The following is a 20,720-nucleotide window of genomic DNA, read 5'->3' on the forward strand; positions in this document are numbered from 1 at the left end:
ACTATTACTTAATGGTAATCCGTAATATGTTTTTTATTCCAGCTGCCAGTACCGGAGCCCCCATGCGGCAGTCACGTCACCGTCACATCTTCTACCGCCAGCCGTCCTGCACCTTCTCCTACTACGGCCGGGTGGGAAACCACCGCTACCGCTACCGCCGGGCCAACGCCGCTTATCTCATCAAGCCGTCTCGCAGCATGAACGACATATACGAAGTGGAGGCCAGACACAGGAGGAGGCACAAACAGAGAGACAGACACCGTAGCGGAAACACTACCTCCTCCAGCGGGGATACAGAGAGCGAAGAGGGAGAAGTGAGAGAGGAATTCACTTGAGCTGTAACCATGACAACACAATATGTTAAGTGTCTCTTTTCGGGTGGATATTGTCTGATCTCGTGTCCTGTCTGTAGGTTGAGACCACCGTGCGGCTGCTGTGGCTCTCCATGCTGAAGATGCCTCCGGAGCTGCTGCGACTGTGCGCCTGTCACCTGCTCACCTGGTTCTCCATCATCGCAGAGGCCGTTTTCTTCACGGACTTCATGGGACAAGTCATCTTCCATGGAGATCCTACCGTACGTGAAACAGCAACTAAACACACACAGGCAAATATATGTATAGCTGGGTTTCCGCTAAACGTTCCCGGGACTTTTAGTCTACTTTTCAAGGAACTAAAAGGTTCCTTCAGCACACTGTTGTCTGCATTTCCACCGCAGTCTAAAGACCTGCGAAGATTAGACAAATTAGTCTGCTGACCTATGAAAAATCCCCTAAGCCTAACTTCCCTTTTAATGTTATTAAACAAAGAGAAATGCTCTCCCCTCATCCTAAAATGGCCCTAAATCGATACTAAAGTACTTCCTTGTTTTATGAATGAAGCGGTACATTTGAGGCAGCGACCAATCAGCGACGTTCATCCCTTCAAACCACCTGAAAGTTCCCGTACTTTCAGAAAGTACTACCCCCTGACTAGGGCTTTTTCGGTGGGTAAAAAGGCCCCGTAAATTGTACCCAGAACTTAAATTAGACCCTGGTCCCTGCAGTCAAAACGCAATGAGTTCCTCAAAAGCTTTTTAGTTCCGGGGGAAAGTTCCTGCGGTGAAAACGGGGCTTGAATGTATGTCCTCTTACGTTCAGTTACTTTAATGGCGTGACAGCTTGTCCAAACCAAGGTGGAAATGTGAAAAACAACAAGACAAAACATAGAGATGAATCGTTATTTGACCTTAAAACTTGTTATCTGCTGCATTACATAATATCTATTATCTATTAGATCGATCTATCATAATAGAAAACAGATCAAAAATTGAGAACATAAACAAATAAATCCGAACCCAATAAAAGCTTAACCATTAAGCATGTGTAAATGTGTTTTGACTTTGTTTCTTATTCTGATAATCTCATATGTTTTCCTCTCTCAGGCTCCTCTTAACTCCACTTTGTTGGAGGATTATCACAAAGGAGTTCAGATGGGATGTTGGGGGCTAGTTATTTATGCCTTGACTGCTGCTACATGCTCAGGTAACGCACAAGCACATTGTCATATGCACTTCAAGAAAACAAACTCTCTGGCTGTAAAGTGCACTTTTCTTCGTTAAACTCTGTACTAACCAATCAACTGATCTACCACCTCCAGCTATCCTCCAGAAGTACCTCGACAACTTTGACCTGAGCATTAAGGTCATCTACATCATGGGAACGCTTGCATTTTCCATAGGTTTGAACCACAGTAATAGAATAGAATAGAACAAATAAATGTGAGCAGCTGATATGTATTTTTTTTTCTCTTTTTCCCTCCATAGGAACTGCTGTCATGGCAATCTTCCCTAACGTGTATGTTTCCATGGTGATGATCAGCAGTATGGGCATCATCTCCATGAGTATATCCTACTGTCCTTATGCCCTGCTGGGACAGTATCACGAAATGAAAACGGTACAGACACAAAATCCTTGTTTGTTTGTTTTTAATATGGAATATTAACCTGCCCAGGGAATGACTGCAGATATGAAAATGCTATATCACAATGTTGTAATGTCCCAGATAGGTAGATAGATTCAATATATTTTTAATCTATTTTTCTAATATGTAGCTTTCATTAACCGTAACTGTCTCTGCCTCCTGCAGTACATCAGGCACAGTCCTGGTAACTCCCGGAGAGGCTTTGGCATCGACTGTGCTATCTTATCCTGCCAGGTGAGTGTTCATAATGTCTTAATGATATCTTTGTGGCATAGTCCTATATGTATGTGTATATATATACAGTATATGTATGCTATAGCATGCTAAAAAAGGTGTGTTGTTATTTGACCATTTGTAATTTTGCAGGTGTACATCAGTCAGATCTTGGTGGCCTCGGCTCTGGGTGCTGTAGTGGAGGCGGTTGGCAGCGTCCGTGTCATTCCCATGGTGGCCTCTGGGGGCTCCTTCCTCGGATTCTTGACCGCCCTCTTCCTGGTCATTTACCCGACTCCAAACAGCGGGTGAGAAAACCACCTTGTTTGCTTCCAATATTCCACACTAACATGCTATTTAGTACGCTACAACAGTATGTGAGATTTTTTAATATGTCCAAAAACCTTAATATGAAACCAATAGTACGTGAATTGCATACTATTTCCGGTGAAATATTACAGTTTAACTTAAATTTGCTTTCATGCCAAGAGTTAGATGAGAAGGCCGATACCACTCTCAGCTCAGTTGTTGTGACTGTTTCCAGTATTTATGCGAAGTTAAGCTAACCGGCTCTTGGCGAGAAAGCGAATAAACTTATTTCCCAGACTGTCAAACTATTCCTTTAAGTTCAAAATACAATCCTAACAGTTGTGATTTTAATTATGATTGATAGGGATGGGGAATCAGCCAAAGCTTCGAAACGGTCCTTGTCGAAGCCGGAAAATCACAACGCCAACGAAGTGGCTGTTGCCGTGGTGACAGAGAAACCCAGCTTCCTGAAACTCAACAAGAAGGGCAAGGCCACCATCACCACCACTTCCTGTCACACGGAGAATGAGTCCGCTCTGTGATTGGCTGGCTGAAGTCGACGGACAGATCACTAAATTCACTTTTTGACATTATCGCCGACGGGAAGACTTTAGGTTATCGCCGTCCTCGTCTTGCTGGAGTTTACGGACACAAAGAAGAGAGAGGAGGGTGAATGGCGTACGTTTTGGTCCACTCTTGGTGTCTTTGACAGGCTTTTTTTCTGATTCGGTGTGTCTTGATTTGCTGAAGAAAAACAACTCAATCTGACGCGGGACCAGTGTCACACCAGACCAACAAAGCATTCTGGTCCCATTGCTGTTTCAGCCATCACAGAAATTCCTTCCACTCAGCCCTCTCAGACATTTGACTGATCCATCAGGGTCGTCCAGAAGTGAGAAGTTATCCATTCATCATGGTTCTAAGGAGAGGTTGTCTCTGTCTCTCAGGGCCTCTAGGAGGTGCTACTGAGCAACCACCGGGGCAGGAAACTTCAGGGGACTCGCACACATACATAACACGCACACACACCTCTTCATCACAATCGAATGAACACATGAATAATGAACGTTGTTGAAGAACATTAGTCCACGAAGCTGCAATCATTCAAAGATGCTGAAAATTGTTCTTCCTCGCTGTGGAATCGGCTCGATCGACCAGCGTGTGTCTGCTGATGTTTTCACCAAAATAAACCCAATAAACACGCTCGGATTTGCGGGACTTACAGTAGCTTTAAGACTCTAGAGACTTTTGGAAGTGGCATTTCTGAAACCAAGAGCCCGAAGCCTGGTTCTTGGGGTGAGGGGGATGATTGATCTTTATTCCCCAGATTGATTGCAAGTGTGTTTTATTTCGCCCTCCTCCATGTGGCAGGAGTGCTAAAGTCTTTAGTTTGGCCTTCACCCCAGGGCGACGTTGACTATAAGCTCTGCTCAGAAGTTGCCTGTATATCGAAGGTCAAGAACACAGATTGAGTGAAATTCCAGAAGAAGAAAAAAAAGCGCAGATGCAATATGTGCAGTATACAGGGCATTACAATCCCAAATATTAATTTCATGATTTTATTGAGGGCCCAGAATGATACTTCTGTTTGTTTTGAATAATCCACACTGACCTACATGCTGCATGTTAGAGGAGCAGAGAAGAGACAAACCAAACACCAGAGAAGAAGAGACGTGGAGTTGTTCTCTCTTTCTCTACTTTCTTGCTTATTTTTTTTTTTTTTTTTCGGAAAATGCTGTTAGCACAATGTTTGTCACTAACTGCACATTAGCTGAGCCATTGTTTGAAATTGTGTTAAAGAGCATTCAGTTAGAAAAGCCTTGTTTGAAATCCTCTCGGGGTGTTGGATTCATTCGTCTTAGGACACCAGCAGGACGGAGCCTCCTCCTCCTTTCCAGTGGATCCAGTAACTCTACCAGTAATCGTCAGAGTTTGTGATGGGAAACAAAAATACTATAAAGGGTCCTGGACATATTGAAATGAAAAATATATAATTTAAATCATTCTAGGGTTGAGAACGAGTAGCTTATATTCACGGGTTTAGGCTTGTTGCGTGAGCCTCGGTGGAGGATTTCCGCTCCTGGTTTAGGTGTCTTGGTTCCACTGTACTGGGCCAAATATAAGTATAATATAGTATTTTAGATGCTCATTACATCTGTGTGTTGTAAACTGAATGGATTTTTAGAAGAAGATAGAGGGATGAAAGGAGCACTGGAGAAATGTTTAACTTAAATATATAAAAGTATTTAGCATACAGACACGAGAGTTGTGTTACAAATTTGGAAATACACGTCTTAACTAGATGCAAAATACGACAATGAAGGCAGAATTTATATAATCCGCAGATTTACAAATCTAATATAATCTACAACTTTACTTCAAAAAATCTGCTTGAAAATTTACAAAATATCAAGAATAATATGCCAAATTACAAAAATAACTTTACCACCAAAAGGCCACTTGCCCATGATCAGAATTTATTATATCTTGAACCAAACAGCTTCAGTTGGTGTCATTAAAGTGTCGTAAGAGATGCATGATGCTCTCTGCTGCATCTGCTGTTTCATGAAGGCAAGCGTGACGGTGGATGAGGAAGTAAAACTGTTGAGTTTAGCTTCACTTCAACCCTGATAACATTTACACACAGTGACGAAACTAACGAAGCTAATCACAAAAACATGCAAGTTGTATAAATTAAAATGAAACTCTTATTAATACTGAATGATATTGAGTGTATTAGACCGATAAGGTTAAATAATCTTGGAATGTTGCTGATAATGCTGGACGTTTTAAAAACTTGTAGTAAGAAAGATTTAAGATGTTATGTCTTTTTGTTTTCTGACAAATCAGATGTTTTGTTGCAATAGCGGCCTCTGTTAATCAGCTGTGGAGAGGACTGTGTGTGAGGGTTGTGCGTGCAGAGCAGGGTTGTTTGCGATGGTGAAATCCGGGTGTTTTTTGCACGTGACCGGGTGAAAGGCTGCGGATTTGGGTCGGTTTTCCTTTCAGCTCAATCAGCTGAAACATGCAAATCGAAAGGAATTGAAATGTAACTTGCAGTGAGTTAATTTACTGATGAAATAAGGTTTTATTATAGTGGGTATTACAGCATTTAACAGAGTTTTATTTTTGTTTTTTAGAAGAGAATTCACTCACTGGTTGATATGTTTGTTTTTTGGATGGGTGCTGGTGCAGAGTTGAACCCTGTTTCTAACAGAATAGATTCCTTCCATAATTTCAGGTACATTCAGTCAGTCCCAGAGCGGAGTAGAGAGAGAGTATTTTTTGCTTCGTGGGTTGACCCTGCTCTGGCTGTGGTGCTGGGACGGGATGGGACGATGGTGACAAAAGGCGAGGAGGTACAGACGCCAGAATGGCTTCTGTAACCACTAGGGCAATAAAACATTCTGGATTAAATAACGAACAGTTTAACGACAAACATGAAGATTTAAAAAAAAAAAAAAAAGCTTTGGGTTTGGGAGGTTTGCATGTGACAACAGCAATATGCATGTGTGGAAAACCAAAGTATGACTCTGTACAAATCACTCAAGCTCTTTTCTTTATTGTCCTAATAGGTCAGGGATGTATTTTCTAATGCATGGCTGGTTGTTTGTGTCTTTTTTTTTTTTGTTTGAACTTAAATGTGTAAAGAAACATGTACTCTTTAAGCTGAAGCATTGTGCTCTGTCGGGGTCAGTACGCGCTCAACAAGCATGTGACTTTCTAAACCTTTTTGCACATTTACGAGTCAGACGGCGCACATCTCGCACGAGTCACGAGCAACACTCCTTGTTAAAAGTGTAGGCGGGAAACTCCAGGCCTCGAATACTTGAAGTGCAACTTGAGTGTTTCTGTTCCAATGCAGTAGGAAGTCTTTGACTTTTTGTTTTATTTTGTTCTTAATGTCCCAAGCCTTTTATTTACCGCAGACTCTGGAATGTTCAGACAGCAGCGTGGCCTGCTGGGAGATTGAGTTCTCACCTTTGATTCCATCTTGTGACTTAAAAAACAAAAGTCAATGAATGTGACGCGATTTCAGCTGAAATACTTTTTTGTTTTATCCTTCGACAAGCCTGACATTGCACAGAACTTGCACATAATAAGTTAAGAAAAAAAAACGTAGAAGTGTGTTGCAAAAAGGAAGAAAAATAACACTTGATGTTTTTTTTTTTTTGCTTTCTTTGTCTATAAAGGACACTTTTCACTTAGTTTCTAAAAGAATAAATTAAAGCTGTTCTATTTGCTGTTACGGGAGATGTTACTGAAGCGGACTGGATTGTTAGCGTGTGTGTGTGTGAGAGTGTGTGAGTGTGTGAGTGTGAGAGTGTGTGTTAAAAATGTCATCTCAGTGTTTGTTTTGGGTTCTTGTTCTCTGTTCTTTGCAATCACGTGGTTTACACTTAACTCTGGAATCGATGGCTGCAATACCGGAGGTTATTTACGAGTCTTTATTGTCTCCGTTCTGGTGTTTTAACTCAACTAGAAAAATGTCTTTTATTTTGTATCTGTTTGACTTTTAAGGCGGAGCCGCACATGAGTTTGGCCTTTGCACTTTTTTCAGTGGCAGCCATGTTGGCTCCACCGTCCTGATCATTGAATGAATGTGGCGACGACGTGGTGATGCTGTTTCATGTTCCCAGCCAGCAGCTGTCGGTGGCGGCGGCGTGGCGTGACCATGCAGTTAGTCCAACCTGGCCAGACTCAGAGTGTGTGTGTGTGTGCGTGGCTATGCCTCTGGTAAACTGTATGTTAATGACCGAGGAGAGAGATGCCTATACACTTTGATCCTCACAGAGATTAAATCAAGAAGAATACTTAAAGAATGGGAAAGTATGCGCAGTGTACTATATATAATATGCCTTGTTATTTGAAAAAAAAATAAGATGTAAATATACATATTTCTCTTTTAGTTTCTTCTTTTTTTGCTGCTATAAAAAAGATGATTATTTTTGTTAGTAGTTTTGTTTTCTATATAAAGACTGTATATATCTCTATGTTCTGTAAATATGCTTGAGCCTTCATATGTAGGACTCTGGATGAACACTGTATGGAACGCACCTTTAAAATCTGTTCAGAATTAAACCAACAATGACTCCTGTTGTTATTTAACATTTCAAAACACTCAAAGAAAATGAAGAAGGGACTTTCGGCACACCAAAGAACTCTAGAGCGCCGAATACTCATAGTATTTATTTAAACATTTTCTGCTGGTGGAGGGGTTTGCAGTGTTTCGTGTCTGCTCCATCAAACTTAGTTATGGTGTTCGAAATCATGTGATTACAAACTCCACATACATTATCCTGTTGTGAAATTATAATTTAAAATTGCAGTACGTATACAGTTATGCCCAGAAACTTACAAATTAGATGAAATAAAATATACAATTTCGTCCCAAAAATACACATTTAATCTAAAGTTGACCTCACAAAAAATGTGATAAATGTGCACATTGAGTTGATGCTCTCTCTTTTTTGAGTTGAGATAGATGAAAGACTGGATATCAATAATATTTCAAAAAGTTATACTATAATATCTCCAATATATCTGGTCTGATTGGATGGGTAGCACTGGATTAAAGAGGATTTAGGTGTACATGTAGTATGAAGGGATGCAGAAGGATGGAGATTCTATAGACAGAAATTTGCTGACGAACTTATTACCAGTGAATGTTGAGAATTGGTATTGTCCCCGTCGTTACAGACTTTTAATTCCATTGATTTTACCCACAGATCTGAACAATGCAGCGTGTCAATTTCACTCATAGTCTTATTGCATGTTACCTTATGCAAGAATTATTCATTTAAATGAACTCTTATGAAATATTGGAAACAAAAGAAAACCCCTTCAGGCACTCTTAGGCTGAGCAAAGTTGTATTAAAGGGGACCTACTATTCTCATTTTCAGGTGCATTCTTATATTTTGGGTTTCTCTTTTCACCCTCCATCTGAACGCTACAAAACTCTTCAGACTTTACTCCAGCTCCGCTCTAACTATCTTTGTTTGCGGGTGTGCCGAATTATCCACTAGGCAGGTTTTATGCAAAAGTGTTACTTGGTGACATCACCACGTTACGGAAGAAAAGGTGGGACTTCAAGCAATGCATTTCAGGCAGTTCAGGAGCAGTGTTTCTGTGGGGGAGAGTAACTTTGTAACATTGCAGATCTTTTACATACATAAAAAACTATATAACACATTAAAGGAAAGGGAAAACGCATAATAGGTCGTCTTTATAAGCCTTAATTTAGTCAGGAATAAAGGTTTTATAACTCTGGTTATTGACCTCACAGGGTCTTAACTAATAAATAAATAAATTCAGCAGTCTGCTGTGAGGTGATCAGTACTGCCGGGTTACGTAATAAACATATCTATGGAGAGTTAGAGTGTTACATGTCATCATCCACGTGACTGCTGGTGAAATAACCTGCTGGTCTGCAGTTTCAGGACTACTTCAAAAAATTTTTTTTTTTTCGGAGCAAAAACATCTTAGCTCAGCATCTTTAAAGCTTCAAACAAAGCAGCCGACTGGTTTCCCATGATGCCTGGCGTGTGGTCAGACCGCGGCGCTGAGAGAAGACAGGAAGGTCAGAAAACTTTGTTCCTGCAGAATCAGATTTCTGTCTCACACTCGGGGGTCACAGCCCCTCTCTCTTTCCATACAGAGAAACCAGAGAGGGAACCTGAAACTGTCTGTGTGTGTGTGTGTGTGTGTTACCAAGACTCATCATGTGACCGCAGGACCAGCTGATTGTAAGTGTGTGTGTGTGTGTGTGTGTATGTGATGTACTTACGCAGAGGTATAAGTTACAAGGCCAGAACATCACGTAAGTGAACTGCAGTGACCTATTGCCCCTTTGGAGGCATTAAAGGGAAATACCACTCAATTTAATGACTCATATTCCTGCCATGACTGACACATTATTTAACATCTGTCTATTATGTAAGAAACATTTCTCAAACACATACTGTATTTACCACATCTTAGTTTAGTTGACTACAGTCCTTGTTGGGTAATAATTTGGAAGAAATTTGGTTGAAAATGTCACTTTTTGAGGTTTTAAGGAGTAGAAAACAAATATCTACGTCAAAGTTTTCTATTCTATTTTGGGATAAAATAGGTTTGCTATTTTGATTTCATCCTGAAAGATATAAAAACAGCATACATGGATTGCACTGGTCAACTTGCTTATATTTAAGTGAGCAGCGGCGACACATGCCAGAATAGTGAAATTATGAAATAATGATCATATATTTAATTTGTCACCACCGTCTGTTTTCATTTACTGTTACATAAAACCAGGTTGAGACACTGCTGTGGTGAGACACTGTCCTCTGGTGGAACAATCCAGAGGAGCTCTGTATCTGATTCAAGCTGATTTTTTTTTTTATCTTTCTGTGAAACAAAAGGATTTGCTGTAATTTTTGACTGTTTATCTACATAGTTTAACTCTCTTTAACTGAGAGTGACACTGAACGCAACAGCAGCAAAAGGGTGTGACTTAGCGAATTGCACAATTAAAAGTAACTGCTAATAAATAGAAGTGTGGGAAGTGAGGCGTTAAAGCTGCAGAAACACCTCTACATGAAATGGGTCTCATTTGTTTACACAGGTTTTAAAATGATAATGAACTTTACAATTCACTGAATTTTTCATTTCAGTGAATTCCCAAATTTACATAAAAGTCCAAATGTGGTAACGCTTTGGATTACAGCCCGCCATGTAATCTGTTTTAGGGCTGCAGCCCAAACCTCCACCTACAGCCTCATCCAGCAACCTTCACCACTGCCACCACCTGAAGATTCTGCCAGACATCTCTAGCTCCACCTACAGCCTCTTCCAGCAACCTGCAGTGCTTGCTCCTATCCTATTGCCATGTCAAAAACCACAGCAGGGACCAGAGACACACTCGTAAATATAACCTTTCAGATAACATGTAAAGACATATCTGTGTAATAATAGCATGCGCGTAGGCTGATAAATTAAAGCCAACTTTCTGTTTACATTCTGTTTACCTTCTTCTTCTCACAGGTATTTCCATACGTTGTGTGAAAGAAGAGCACACATCCATCAACGTAAACCTGACTGACTGGGATGCTGAACTTCATCTACCAGAAATATCTCTTCTTCCTCCCACTCGTCTGAACCCAAGGTAGGGTGGATGAGGCTGGTGTATAGCAGTATGAGATATTTGTTGGTGCCTCAGTGTCTAGCCATGCATGTTAGAAACGTTATCAAGCCTGTAGAAGTCATTGAGTGAAACAGGAATGTTATATATCTGTGTAATGGAACATCTTAGGATGATGTCTGAGGCGGAAACTCTTTGTGGTTGGACTTCACAGACTTCCAGATCCACCAGGAGCTGATCTACGGCCGGAAGGACAATTCCTTCTACAAGAGCTGTGTGCCAGAGATGCTCGTTCCTCCTCCCCATACAGAGACACTCCACCTGAGACTTTAACTTTCTAAAACACAAAATGTCTATATGCTGTATGATCCTGCAATCCTCGCCTGACAAACTCTCCCAGATGTTGTATGAGCCACACCAGTGATCACATCCTCTAAAATATCAGAAATGTAAAATGGAACATTTGTTGAAACTCAATTAGTGGTTTGTTTTTCATAATTCCCTTTAAAGTAAGCGTTTTAGAAATGTAAGTCTTCCATTTAGACACTTGTAAGTGATAAACAATGAGAACGTCACTGTGTACTTGAGAGACTAACTGTGTTTATACTTCTGAAGAGAGCTTTGCTTCTTATTTAATGTGTTGACTCGAGACTCTGCCCCATTGTCTTGTTCGCTAACGCTTTCATTCTGTCATTCTGCGTTTCATAATGTAGTTGACGTCATGTTTTTCTGAATGTTTTTAACCTTCACTTTGGCTTTACATGGCAACTCTGGTCAAACATAGTGACAGAAATGGTAAGACAGCACACAATGGAGTGTTTCCATTTTTTTAAAAAAAGGTCATCATTTGGCCACATTACTTGGTTGAAACTAAAAGCCGCTTTTGTATTTTGGTATGTTAGCCTTTATTGGACAGGTTACAGTGAATATACAGACAGGAAACGTATGGAGAGAGACAGGAGTAAAACATGCAACAAAGGTCCCTGTTGGAGTTTTATGGTTTTATGGTTATATGGTGCGGCTTTATTTACAGTGAATATGTCATACATTATTATTTTTTTTTAAACAAAAAGTTTTACTTCAAAACAACAACAAAAAAAGAACATCACATGAGGCAAAACCTGTAAGCTACTGACAGACATCATTTCTCACTACAACGCTGTAGGCCCACCTATACAATCTGATGCCATCAAGTACAACAGCACTGCAACATATTCTACTTCGACTACGACGCAGCTCCACTTCCTCCAACTGTACAAAAGTGAAGCCAAAATATCCTGGATACAGGGGCTGTAATCTTGAGATTTTGACGTCATATGGAGCCAGAGTCTGCGCAGTAATGATCGGGTGATTGAAGTCACCCGCCCGAACCAATCGCAAACCGAACAAGACCGCAGCTTGTATTTAAAAACAAACTTATTAGAAAAATTAACACTTGAACATACATCAGGGTAATAAGAACTACCTAAAATGTTAGAAACCATGTTTTGGTCCCATCTGCTAACATCGAGGAGGCGGGACTTATGAATTAAACTGCACGCGATCAAGATGCTTTGGCTTCACTTTGGGGGAGTTGTCATGTCGTCCATGTTTGTACACAGTCTATGGTCCAGTTCAACATCACTGCTAACTACAACCTCTACAAATGATAAACGTTTAGTGGAATTAATAATTCTCTGAGCTGTTGTATTGGATTGCATTAGATTTTACAGGTGTACCTAAAAAAGTGGCCACCCAGATCCACATCCTTTTCATGATGGCGTACTTCAGCTGTCAGTTCTGTTGACGAGGTCAGAGCCTAGACCCCAAAATATCAACTCTGTACATACTACTCCACTCCACAAGAGATGGCAGACGTAACTACTCAGTGAAATTCAAGGTATTTCAATATTTTTGAATTCTGTCTCAAGGACATTTTTTCTGTTTTCAACATCACAATTTAAGGAAGCATGTACAGCACGAGCTCATCGGTTTCACAGCAAAACCATCACTCTGTGGTCCAGTATTTGCAGTCTCAGGACAACATCCAAGCAAGGACAGGGGGACAAAAAAAAGACATGGAAAGATAAAGGGATGAGGACGTGGTTTGTTTTGTTCATCCTAAAGAGAAATTTGCAGCGTGTATTTTCATTTTGTTTATTGACATCTTTCCAGCCTCTGAATCTTTCTCTTTGTTTATCCAGCACTCTTGTTGAGTCTTTATCTCTCTGGACTATTCCACTCACAGTTGTCACCTGTCTTTAAGTGGAGTGTTCCATGTTGGCAGCAGAGAGAGGAGAGCTTGCGAAGGTGATTATAGCAACGCTATGAGCTATGGCCAGTGCCGTACCTGGACATTTATTCACTGAATTCCTCTCCCCTTCTCCCCCACTCGTGTGCCCCGCCTCGCCGTCGCCCTCCCTCGCTCCCCTCCTCCTCGTCCTCCACACTCTCTTGAAGCTGTCCGTCACAAAGCAGTAAACCACTGGATCCAGGCAGCTGTTCAGGCTGCTCAGGGTAACTGTGATGTGATAGGCGAGCACGTGCCCCGCCCCCTGCCCAAGCCCCTCCCCTCCCACTTTGACCCGGAAGTAAACCAGCACCTGTCGGACGTGGAACGGCGTGAAGCAGATGGTGAAGACCACCAGGACGGTGGCCAGCAGTCTGATAGCGCGTGCCCTCCTCGCCCTGCTCTGCTGGGGCATCGGGCCGTGGCTGGAGGAGAGAAAACAGGCGACGCGCAGAGTGAAGCCCACCACGGCCAGCAGTGGGAGCAGGAACTCCAGGATGGCGAGGTAGAAGAGGGCGGGGAGGAGCACACAGGAGGAGCTGAACCCCAACGCTGTGGTCTGTAGGGAGCCGGAGGAAGATCCCAACACATCAAGCACTCTTTCTCCTTTAAAGTTATAATACTCAACATTTTCACAACTGCCCAGTGGTTCCCAACCTTTTTGGCTTGTGTCCCCATACATTGTAAATCCTTCACCACAGGTTATAGCCTCGTGAGTTAAGACCTTTATTCTGTTTAATCCACAATTTGAATATCTATGTATTTATCTGTTTGTGTTTGTGCATGTTTCTTCACCTGGAAAGAGTAGGTGACCACAACTGCAACGAACCAAACCGCGGCGCTGACACACCTGGCTGTTCCCGGGGTCCTGCATCGATGGAGAGTACTGGACGCATGGACGACAGCGAGGTACCGATCTACACAGATACTGATGGAGGAGGGGTGGAAGAGGAGTCAAAGAGAAAAGAAGAGGTCAAAAGGTTTTTGCTGATAGTGAGTTTTCATTTTAAATGCTGACTGAAGGAGTGGCACACCCACCTGGTCAGAAACAGTATACTACAGTACATGTTGACAAAGTAGCTGAAGGTGTGAACGTAGGAGCAGGCCACGCAGCTCCCGCCACTGTAGTACAGAGCGATGCGAGCGGGCAACGACAGCGCCACGAGCATGTCAGCTACAGCAAGGTTTATGGTGTAAACCACAGAGGCTGAGGAGTGGGTGGAGGCCCCACAGAAGATGTAGAGAGCCAGACTGTTGAGGACTACACCGACCACCAGCATCAGACAGTTACACACCTGCAGCAGGGAGGAAGGGAGTGTCAATCGTCTAAATAGCAACTTTGGATGTCTCACTTTGGTTAAAGGGTCATACAGAGTCAGAGTAGGCAGGGTGGCTGTATTTCAAACCAATATAAAGTTATACAATACAGTTGTTTTTTTTAAATAATTGTCTATTTTTCTCTGACAAACATCTTGTTTACTGCCATAAATTGTTTATATGATAGGTTTGGTATTACATCTTATCCTTAATGGTGAAGATAATCATTAAACCAAGGCTTATTTGGGTGAAAAGGTATACTAATGTGATCCCTTCTCCTTCTAATTGGCATCTTGTCTTACCATGAGAGAGACCCATACAGCGTAGAAGTCTTTGTACAGCTGCACATCCAGGTGGGCCAACCTATGCAGGTATGGTGCCCCCCACCGCTCGTCCCAGGCGCTGCAGTTAGTTGGATCAGGGGTCAAGAGAGGCAGGAGGGGCTCAGTGGTGGAGGTGGAGCTGATGTTGGTGAGATGGCTCTCCATTGGTTGAAAAGGATGAATGAATGACAGGTTGGTGTCTGAGTGGCAGAAGAAGTGAAGAACTAACAAGACAAAAGATATTAGTCTTGTGCATAACAACATAATGCTTAACCTTTTTTTCTGTAATAATGTATAGGGAATACAATCAGGCGTACAGAAACATACAAATAGAGCACAAATGTAAATGATTGTCCCACCATATTTTGGTATTTTTCCCCCAAAGCCCCCCCCCAACCCAACCCTCACCCATGCAGTGCCAATGCAAAAAGGATAAAGAACAAAAAACAAAGTTAAATTAAATACAAAAAAGAAAAAGAAAAAAACAATGAATCATAAAAAAAAGAAAGTACACATTGACAGTAATAATAATTACAGGATAAATCCCAAGCTACAGATAAAATAGGCTGATAAGCTTTATCATGTACAAATGGACAATTTAACTGTTAGTGGTCATTTCTGTTTACATAAATCAAACTTTATGATGTCATACAATTTAGCTGATGGAGAGAAATACATCTCATATGCCATAAGTCCATTAGTCTGCCTACGTCTAAATAAAATTAAAACATAATTGTTTTTCCAGTTTAAGGAACCACATCATATCCTGAGATGAGGACGAAGGGGGTGCAGAGGACTACCAAAGGAGTAATAACCTTCATGTTTAACTTGCAAGCCAGCATGGATGAGAAGTCTTAAAAGTGCTTTGATTGAGCTCAAATGTTAGCAGAACTTGATTGTGCGGTGCAGTTGTAAGATCAGGAGAAAGGGGTTGAGATTGTTTTGTCAAAACATGCATGTACTGTTCATATAAGTGCAGAGAAACATGTGTGCATAACCCGTTCTAATTTAATCTGAGAGGAAGCTGCTATTGTTTCCTCTGAGAAACAGTGAGAGATGTTTATGTAAGAATAGTAATACATCATCTGCATACAGTGCAATTTTGCATTGTGTTTACTGAGTTGAATTCCTTTGATGTCATTATTAGCTTCTCTCGTTTGGCAGTTATACAAGTCATTATAGCAATGAAATGACTTTTGCATCATTTGTGTCTTTGTTATAGTGAAATTATAAACTTGATATTTCTCCCAGACTCATTTGTTTGTAGTTTAAAGGCTAAAAGCTTGTTAGGATTGTTTCCAAAGTTGTGCTGTTGCTGTCTGCTTTTAACAATCTCCCAGCAGGAATTTAAACTAATGAGGAGAACTCCCATAATGTTTGTAGGAGACAGATGCCTCAACCTTATACCCTGGAGTCAGCCGTAGATACTGTATTATAAATAGACTTAAACAGCTCAAGTCTAAAGTGATGCAATGTGCTTCAATTGGCTTAAAACAGCTCAACATGTTCCAGCTCAGTGAGCAGACAGCCACGTATTAAAAACTAAAAGAAAGAGTAATGACCTCTAGGCATGAAAAGTGGTCAACATCAGCAGGAGTTAATCCAGAGAGAGAGACTTTAGAAATCCTCATCTTATAAACAACGTCTTCTCGTGCTGTAGAAATGACTGAATCCGTCTTCATATGCGCTCTAGAAGGATGTGACACTTTCAACAAAGTTAAGTACGTGACCTTGTGTGTTACTTTAAACACAGTGTACGGTATCAATATGAACCATGACAGTGTGTGCTGCTATTTAACACACTGTCGACACATGTTGTGTTGAACATGAGATATACGTTTGTCTCGAACGAGTCACATAAATTTGATGAATGTGACACATCCTGTTTAATGGAGAGGAGGCTTTAAAATCCTCAACGTGCAGATGCTGTTCAATTTCAAGAGGTTTAAGGTGAATGTAACTATACAATAAGCTAAAAATAGACCAAGTATTTTAAAGGAACTCTGGTAGGCTTAGAGGATGTGAGGAGAGACCAAATGGTGGAAAATAAGACATGCAGCTGAAGTGGGAAGCTACTAATAAAGACAGTTATGTAGCAATGTGTTAGTTTCAAGATTAAATGCCCAAATAAGCAACAGCAATTTGACAAAGCCATTACAATTCAAAAACGTTTCTGGGCTTTCAGACTTATTACATGGTCTTCATCAGCAGTGGGAGTTTGCTTAGTTGTCATCTGTTGACATGTGACCTTAGAAATAGTGGTTTGATTGTTTTGTGAAACAAAAGGCCAAGGCCAAACTTTGATGCATATACAGTTTTGACGAAATAAATCTTGGCTTTCTATCCTTGTTATATCTGCAAAAGATTTCCAGCTGAAGTGTGTTCAGCTCTTACGTAAAGTATACGTAAGACAGCAATGGAGAGAGGGATAGAATTCACCAAACATGCAGTACACCGTACTTTTGAAAATTAGTTTCATAGTTTCTACTTCTTGTAAAACACAACTTTTCCTGTCTCAGTCAAGTTGTGTTGGCATGTTCAGGATATTTGATAAAAAGGTATCTCAAATTCTCAATAATGTAATAATGTAATAATAGTAATTTCTTTCTTCATCGAAAACAAGGTAGATTACCAAGTGGATTTCCCTGTTAAAAGTATTATTTGACAGACCCCCAATAAGTCTTTCCTTTCCTTATAAATACCAGAGATGGATGAGTTACTATCTGTTATCACGTCCTGCCGAGGAAGATCTTTCCACTCTTCATCATCATAAAGTAAAGACAGTCGAGTGAAACATGGCTGAGGGCCTGGATTAAAAGAAGGAAAAAATCCTGCACGTTGCTATCTGGTTTCTCATTTTGCCATTTCTTGTACATGTCATGCTCATGTACAATAAAATATTGGTGCAGATTACTGTTACCCAACTATATCAAATCTCCAAATCTTGCTTTAACGTAAACCTTAAATCAGTTTTAAACAGAACAGTTCAATTTATGTAATCTTTAATGAATCAAAAGCTCCTGTTTTCACATAATGTCCCATCAAAAAATGAAAGAGCTGCATGTAACCTATAGGTGAGAGAAGCACTGCTCTGATTAGAGGGTGTTGTTTCCTTCAAATATTATTACAGCGCGACCCTTGGGTTAAAGGCATCCAGACCCTTGTGGAAAATGAGTAAAAATGCAGTATTTTAATGATTTTTTTCTTGTCTGAAAAAAATAAGAGTCAATAAGTCAAACAATCACTAAACAGGTTAGATAATATGTTTCTGAAACATACCTTGTGAAGACAAAGAGAGTGAAAAGGCCCTCGTCCAGTAGATCCACCCACAACTTCTTAAAGTTTTGACGTTTATATTCTTATGATAAAGTTACAGAGTTGTTGAACTTCTTCTGTCTTCCCGTGCCCTCTATTCTTTCTAAACAGAAGAGAGTGAGTAGAGAGTTGGGATGTGAACCCCTCTGGGCGGGACGATTCCTCCAGCAGCGCTGAGTGTACTATCAGGCAGTTGGACCTCCTCCTCATCTCTTTCTCATGTCACCCCCCTCTCCCACTGAGGTGCAATGCAGGAATAAAGACAAATTAGAATAGAATACAGTAGAAAAGAGTCTTCCTCTCCTGTAGCTCCTTCTGTCCTCATCTTCATCCACCTTTCTGGCTCCAGAGAGAGAGAGCTTAGTGTCCAAAAAGGCAGACAAGGAACTGTCTATCTGTCTGGTGTGGAGAGGAGGTCGTCTTGCTCTGGCTCTATATCTGTTTGGCATAGAGAGGAGGTCATGTTGCTCTGGCTCTATATCTGTTTGGCGTGGAGAGGAGGTTGTGTTGCTCTGACTCTACCTGTTTGGCGTGTAGAGGAGGTCGTGTTGCTCTGGCTTTATATCTGTTTGGCGAGGAGAGGAGGTTGTGTTGCTTTGGCTCTACCTGTTTGGTGACGCCGGGAAGCTGCTTGACATCCTGGATCCACCCTCTCACACGTGTCACATTATATGTATTCATTTTTGTCATATGGATTGTCTATGTTGTATTTTCATCATGTTGTTACACAAAACATCTATTGCACGTCTGTCCATCCTTGAAGAGGGATCCCTCCTCTGTTGCTCTTCCTGAGGTTTCTTCCATTTTTTTTTCCCCTGTTAAAAGGGGGGAGGTTTTTTTTTGGGGGGGGGGTTCCTTATCAGATGAGAGTGTTGCACTGTAAAGGACAAAGGGTGTTGCTTCATGTGCAGATTGTAAAGCTCCCTGAGGCAAATTTGTGATTTGTGATTTTGGGCTATACAAATAAAATTTACTTGACTTGACTTGAAAAACAGGCAAAAAAGTCAAGGAGTATTTAAGGTATAGGCAGCACATTACATACACTGAAGTCAACTGGTTGGATTGGGAATAACAGGATCTGAAATGAACGGTTGAGTAAGTGACTAAAAAAGACGGAAAAAAATTTGCAAAACTGAAAACACAGAAACACAATCTTGTCTTTGTGAGACAAAAGGAATGAGAGACCGGAACGGACTAATTCACTCAAGTAGATTTTCAATAAAGTTTATTTAATGCTGCCTCCGGGGTGGTCCCACACCAAAAGGGTCTGAAGGAAAAAAAACATATATCCTTCTCCATCTCTGTTTGTCTCTGTGTAAATACCTGACTCAATTAGAGAAGACGGTTTCTGTAGATGTTTTTACAAAGCTGCCAGCCTTTGAACCAGTTTAATTAAATTTACGCACACACTTCTAGGAATAGAGAGAGAGAGAGAGAGAGAATGAACACATATAGAGAGAGAGAGAGAGATGGAGAGGAGGTCTTTTACATTAATTTCAACAGAGATATACTATTTGGAGTGAAGCAGCACCTCATAAACCACAGTGACATAAACAACTAGAGAGAAGGCCTCCACTCCAGGGTGTGTAGTGTGTTTTTGTGTTCGTCCGCAGGTGCATATGTGTGCAGCTGGTGTACAGTACATGTCAAATTGTCAAACAAACAGCCGTAGCACAGACCCAACGACTTCATCTTCGGTTCATATGAAACTAAAAGTGATGTCATTTTGCAAAGGCCCTGGCTAATGTTTGATCGAGTGTTTCTTGGCTTGTTCAAATATTTGAAACCATTGTCAGATCTATCCCGGCAAGGCTTGTTTAAAGTGCTGGGGACAGAGAGGAAGGATGTCCCACTTGACACTTTAGCAGGATTTAGTGGGTGAAAGGAGTGTTGAAATATAGTTGTGTGTAGGAAGTCTATATCTAGAGACTGTTGCTATGATTGTATTTTTTTAATTAAAGGGGCACTCCAACAATTAAGCATCTAAAAGTAAATTTACTAGTGCACAGCAAATACCTTCTGTGGGTCTGGAGGAGCTTTCTAGAGTCTGAGAAAGTAACATTGCTTGATTATCTTTGCTTGGACTTATAACAGAAAGCCTGTGTTGCAAATGGAGTTTGAAAGTCGGGGGTCTTTACCAGCCAGAGAGGGTCAAATGAAAAGAAGCTATCAAATTGCATTTTGCAAAGTATAGGATCCAGACTAGAGATTAAAAGTCAGGATATTTCTGCCTGTGCTTCATCAGTTTTGACAATTTGTGCCTCCACAACTTTAAGGAGGTGCAGTGCAGAATTATGACCATATTGACAATGAGCAGGGATGCATCTACAGAAATTCTCAAATGAAGCAGAGATTTGAACGGTGTGGTTTTTGTAATACATCTTCATCTAGGAAAAATAAAGCTAATTTATCTTCAACATTTTATTCAAGTCTATATAAAAAAAGAATATAACATTTATTTTCCTCGACTTGTGCTTTAGTGTATTAAATTGTTATGCAGCCCAATGCTGGGCAATGATTCCGTACAAGAGATAAAAAAGTAAAATTAAGTTACTGTGACATGCAATTCTGTTCTCTAAAAAGAAATGGTCACAAAATGACATCTGAAACAATTTCTTGTATATTCTACAAATGAGAAAACACCAACTTGATTATTTTATAACTTGACATTTTGAGTATTTCGCAATTTTGCGTAATAGCTTATAATTATAGCCTAATTTATAAAATAAATGTGAAAAAAGCGTGTTAAATTATAATTATTAGTAAATAGAAATTATTATTATTTATTATGATATTATTATTTAGTCCATACCACCAAGTTCTAGTTGAATATTTACATTATGGCCTCATATTAAATATGTGAGTTAAATATATATAAATAGAGTTATATTG

The 20,720-nt window shown here is 40.5% G+C and overlaps 2 protein-coding genes and 1 long non-coding RNA gene across 4 annotated transcripts in view; 2 read left to right on the top strand and 1 right to left on the bottom strand.

Annotated features, from left to right (window-relative positions):
- slc45a4a (solute carrier family 45 member 4a) overlaps nucleotides 1-7,563 on the top strand; it is a 60,670-nt gene extending 53,107 nt beyond the window's left edge. Inside the window, exons 9-16 of one of the 2 annotated variants that reach the window (XM_074614562.1) lie at nucleotides 43-314; nucleotides 413-574; nucleotides 1,421-1,520; nucleotides 1,636-1,716; nucleotides 1,802-1,932; nucleotides 2,125-2,193; nucleotides 2,326-2,480; nucleotides 2,846-7,563. In XM_074614562.1, the coding sequence (XP_074470663.1) occupies nucleotides 43-314; nucleotides 413-574; nucleotides 1,421-1,520; nucleotides 1,636-1,716; nucleotides 1,802-1,932; nucleotides 2,125-2,193; nucleotides 2,326-2,480; nucleotides 2,846-3,023 (1,148 nt within the window). In that variant the 3' untranslated portion in view covers nucleotides 3,024-7,563. Of the gene's footprint in view, nucleotides 1-42; nucleotides 315-412; nucleotides 575-1,420; nucleotides 1,521-1,635; nucleotides 1,717-1,801; nucleotides 1,933-2,124; nucleotides 2,194-2,325; nucleotides 2,481-2,845 lie in introns of those variants that run through there. The other variant, XR_012590757.1, reaches the window with a different exon arrangement.
- Nucleotides 7,564-9,010: 1,447 nt separating this feature from the next.
- LOC141754798 (uncharacterized) lies at nucleotides 9,011-11,368 on the top strand. The gene is made up of 3 exons (XR_012590724.1): nucleotides 9,011-9,228; nucleotides 10,508-10,628; nucleotides 10,819-11,368. It is a non-coding gene; the product is annotated as an uncharacterized LOC141754798 (long non-coding RNA).
- A 36-nt stretch (nucleotides 11,369-11,404) lies between these two features.
- On the bottom strand, nucleotides 11,405-18,616 carry LOC141754797 (G-protein coupled receptor 20). The gene is made up of 5 exons (XM_074614087.1): nucleotides 17,793-18,616; nucleotides 14,493-14,713; nucleotides 13,912-14,168; nucleotides 13,669-13,801; nucleotides 11,405-13,432 (listed from the first exon to the last, which is right to left on the bottom strand). Exons 2-5 carry the CDS (start codon nucleotides 14,676-14,678, stop codon nucleotides 12,845-12,847), a joined length of 1,164 nt encoding a protein of 387 aa, XP_074470188.1. The 5' UTR covers nucleotides 14,679-14,713; nucleotides 17,793-18,616; the 3' UTR covers nucleotides 11,405-12,844.
- Between the last annotated feature and the right edge of the window lie 2,104 nt (nucleotides 18,617-20,720).

This window comes from Sebastes fasciatus, chromosome 17 (assembly GCF_043250625.1).
Source record: "Sebastes fasciatus isolate fSebFas1 chromosome 17, fSebFas1.pri, whole genome shotgun sequence".
Lineage (NCBI taxonomy): Eukaryota > Metazoa > Chordata > Actinopteri > Perciformes > Sebastidae > Sebastes > Sebastes fasciatus.

Bases quoted from the DNA above. Each gene is read 5' to 3' on its own strand.
- LOC141754797 (XM_074614087.1), bottom strand. From the start codon at position 14,678: ATGGAGAGCCATCTCACCAACATCAGCTCCACCTCCACCACTGAGCCC. The intron at 14,169-14,492 runs GTAAGACAAGAT...TCCCTGCTGCAG, and splicing joins CTGTATGGGTCTCTCTCATG to GTGTGTAACTGTCTGATGCT. The intron at 13,433-13,668 runs GTGAAGAAACAT...GGCTCCCTACAG, and splicing joins TGGTCACCTACTCTTTCCAG to ACCACAGCGTTGGGGTTCAG.